The sequence below is a fragment of the Xenopus tropicalis genome, chromosome 2 (assembly GCF_000004195.4).
Source record: "Xenopus tropicalis strain Nigerian chromosome 2, UCB_Xtro_10.0, whole genome shotgun sequence".
Taxonomy (NCBI): Eukaryota; Metazoa; Chordata; class Amphibia; order Anura; family Pipidae; genus Xenopus; species Xenopus tropicalis.
Window position 1 is genome coordinate 106,008,858 of NC_030678.2, and position 2,509 is coordinate 106,011,366.

The window sequence follows — 2,509 nt, forward strand, 5'->3', positions numbered from 1 at the left end:
TACTATTAATGCCAAGAGTGTAGTCATTATAAAATGCAGTGGTAATGGATGCACAAGTGTGACAAACCACACCCAGCTGTAAAATCAATTATCCTACAATGAAAGGATTTCAGGCAACAGAACCACTATAAGCCTGATGTTGGTATTATAGCAGAATGACAAATGGCTACTATATTTCTAAGGAGTGGGGGTAGAGAGAGAAAGGAGAATAAAAAAAAATAAAAAAAAGTAAACCAATAGCTTTAGTGCTGTCAGACTTCCATCCAGAAAAACATCCACAAGTCAAACTAATGTTTTATCATTTTTATTTGCATATTAAAAAAAATTTGTGCATTCCAATAATTCAATTAATTTTGAACAAATAAAATGGCACTCGATTTGACCGTATTTTACAGCTCGCTGGACCTTGGTGCAGCTTTCATCCCACCCACATCAGAGCATGTTACTTTAGTTCTGTTATTTCCACACTGGTTCTCCTTAAATAATCAAGAAAGATCTTTCAATGCCACCAGAACCAAAGCCAGCCAGACAGGCAGATGGAAAGGCAGCGCCTTCATTCCGTGTTCAGTAGTTCTTATTCCTTTCTTTTGGTGTAACAGGGCAGCACAGAACATGTTCTCCAAATTCTTTGTATTTTGAGTTATTTCTTACAAAGTTAAACAGCTAAAAGTAAAATAAGAAGGCAATGCTTGTGGAATGTACAGTGCATATCTGGGTGATGGGGGATCATTATGAAGTTGCTTTCTCTTGCTCAATCGCTACAGAAGAGAAGAAAACACAAATTAGCTTAAAATGATAATGTTAAAAAAAAAAAATTGTCTTTAAAGGGGAAAGGCTATTTCAAGGAAAACTAGTGACTACCCTATGTCTTTAAAATAAATGCATTAATTAAGTCTACTTGTTAAGAGATCAGGCACGACAGACTTCTAAAAGGCTGGGAGCTGTTAGCATATAGTGGATAAAAATGCTGGTTCAATATTACTTACTTTCTTTTGATGGGAGTGGGTTCTTTTCTTGTGTTTCTGTCTTCTTCAGCTTGGTCTTATCAAATTTCTCAATCTCAGCCATATCTGGTTTGTCAGACATTTTGTGGTATGATCTGAACAAAAGAAAGAAGAAAAAAAAAAATGAAATAGCGCCACCACCCTTGCTATGAAGGGAAAGAAAAAGTGTCACTTACTATTCAGTCAGTGACTGCCACACCCTCTTGGACCTACTAGGTCTGATTAGGGTTGATTTGGATAAAGTGTGGGCAAACTGATTATTCAGTTTGATTTTGATATTTAAAAAGAACAAAAACACATGGCTCAGATAACGCCATACAAAAGCATGTAAAATAGGGTTTAGAAAGATCAGATCAATAGGTTGGCAGGCACACCATGCTAATCAGGGGGTGAATGGCCAGGAGAGCTGGGGGCGCCTTTCTCTTTGGCTGGCAGATGAAGTCATTGCATTCTTCTCTTCTTACAAAGAGCTGCAGTAACAGCCCAAGGAACCTTAACCACCGCCCTATTCTGCCTCAACCCACACTTCCCCTTTCTCCCCCCATCCAACTCCATAGAGCATGCACTAGAGAAAAGTCGCCATCAGCAAGACAATGGAATATTCATATGAACAATATTAGCTGAGCTTTCCCATTAATTTAGAACATAGAACAGAATAAAGACATAATTCTGATTGATCACTACCAGGACAGTTAAAACAGATGTTCCATGATCTTAACCTCTAATTCTCTGCCTCTTTATGGTTATGGATACAAAATGTATAATGCACTGGTTGCTGCAGAACTACAAATCTCAACCACAAGATATAATGGGAAGCTGGGATTTGTAGTTCTGCAACTATTAAGGCTTAAATATAACCTTTTTTTTTTTACATACGCAGCAATCAATACAGATTGAATGATTTCCAAAGTGCAGATCACACCCCTCAAACAACGGGCAATTGCACATGCAAATACAGAGGCTTATCCTCCTACCACAAGGACAATAGGAGCAAATCCCTCTGCAAGGCAATTAAACCTCAGAGGGATTGCACAGAACGGCAAGGCTACTGACTAAATAATGTTTTCAGAGCAGGGCACAATCCATAGGTACATTAAAAAGAGCAAGAATCAGGAGAATGAAATGCCCACTTACCAGAGAGGCAGCCCTCACAAGCGTCACAGTTCCTAACAGAGGCAGTCAAGAGTGTGAGGGGGAGAAGGAGTGCTGCAGCCCTTATATCAGCTCCAGTATGCAGATAGCACTGACGTCACTTAACTCCTTCCCTCCCCCTGCCTCCCAGTTCCTTCGTCTTGTAGTAATTAGAATATCTGTGGGTAAAAACTATTACTATTCACATACGGTTTTATGTTATAGATATATATGTATTCATTTTGCACTCATGCATTAAATAATCGGTTTTAAGGGTTTGCATTAACTAGCAGCATGAAACCTTTTCACTGAGATAAAATGTGACGACACAGAGAGCACAACACACAAACCTAATGATCTGATGTCATTAGTGT

General features: G+C 38.7%; 1 protein-coding gene across 1 annotated transcript; it reads right to left on the reverse strand.

Annotated features, from left to right (window-relative positions):
- Nucleotides 1-288: 288 nt before the first annotated feature.
- tmsb4x (thymosin beta 4 X-linked) lies at nt 289-2,174 on the reverse strand. Its single transcript, NM_001044418.1, has 3 exons — nt 2,139-2,174; nt 987-1,099; nt 289-758 (listed from the first exon to the last, which is right to left on the reverse strand). Exons 2-3 carry the CDS (start codon nt 1,084-1,086, stop codon nt 730-732), a joined length of 129 nt encoding a protein of 42 aa, NP_001037883.1. The 5' UTR covers nt 1,087-1,099; nt 2,139-2,174; the 3' UTR covers nt 289-729.
- Between the last annotated feature and the right edge of the window lie 335 nt (nt 2,175-2,509).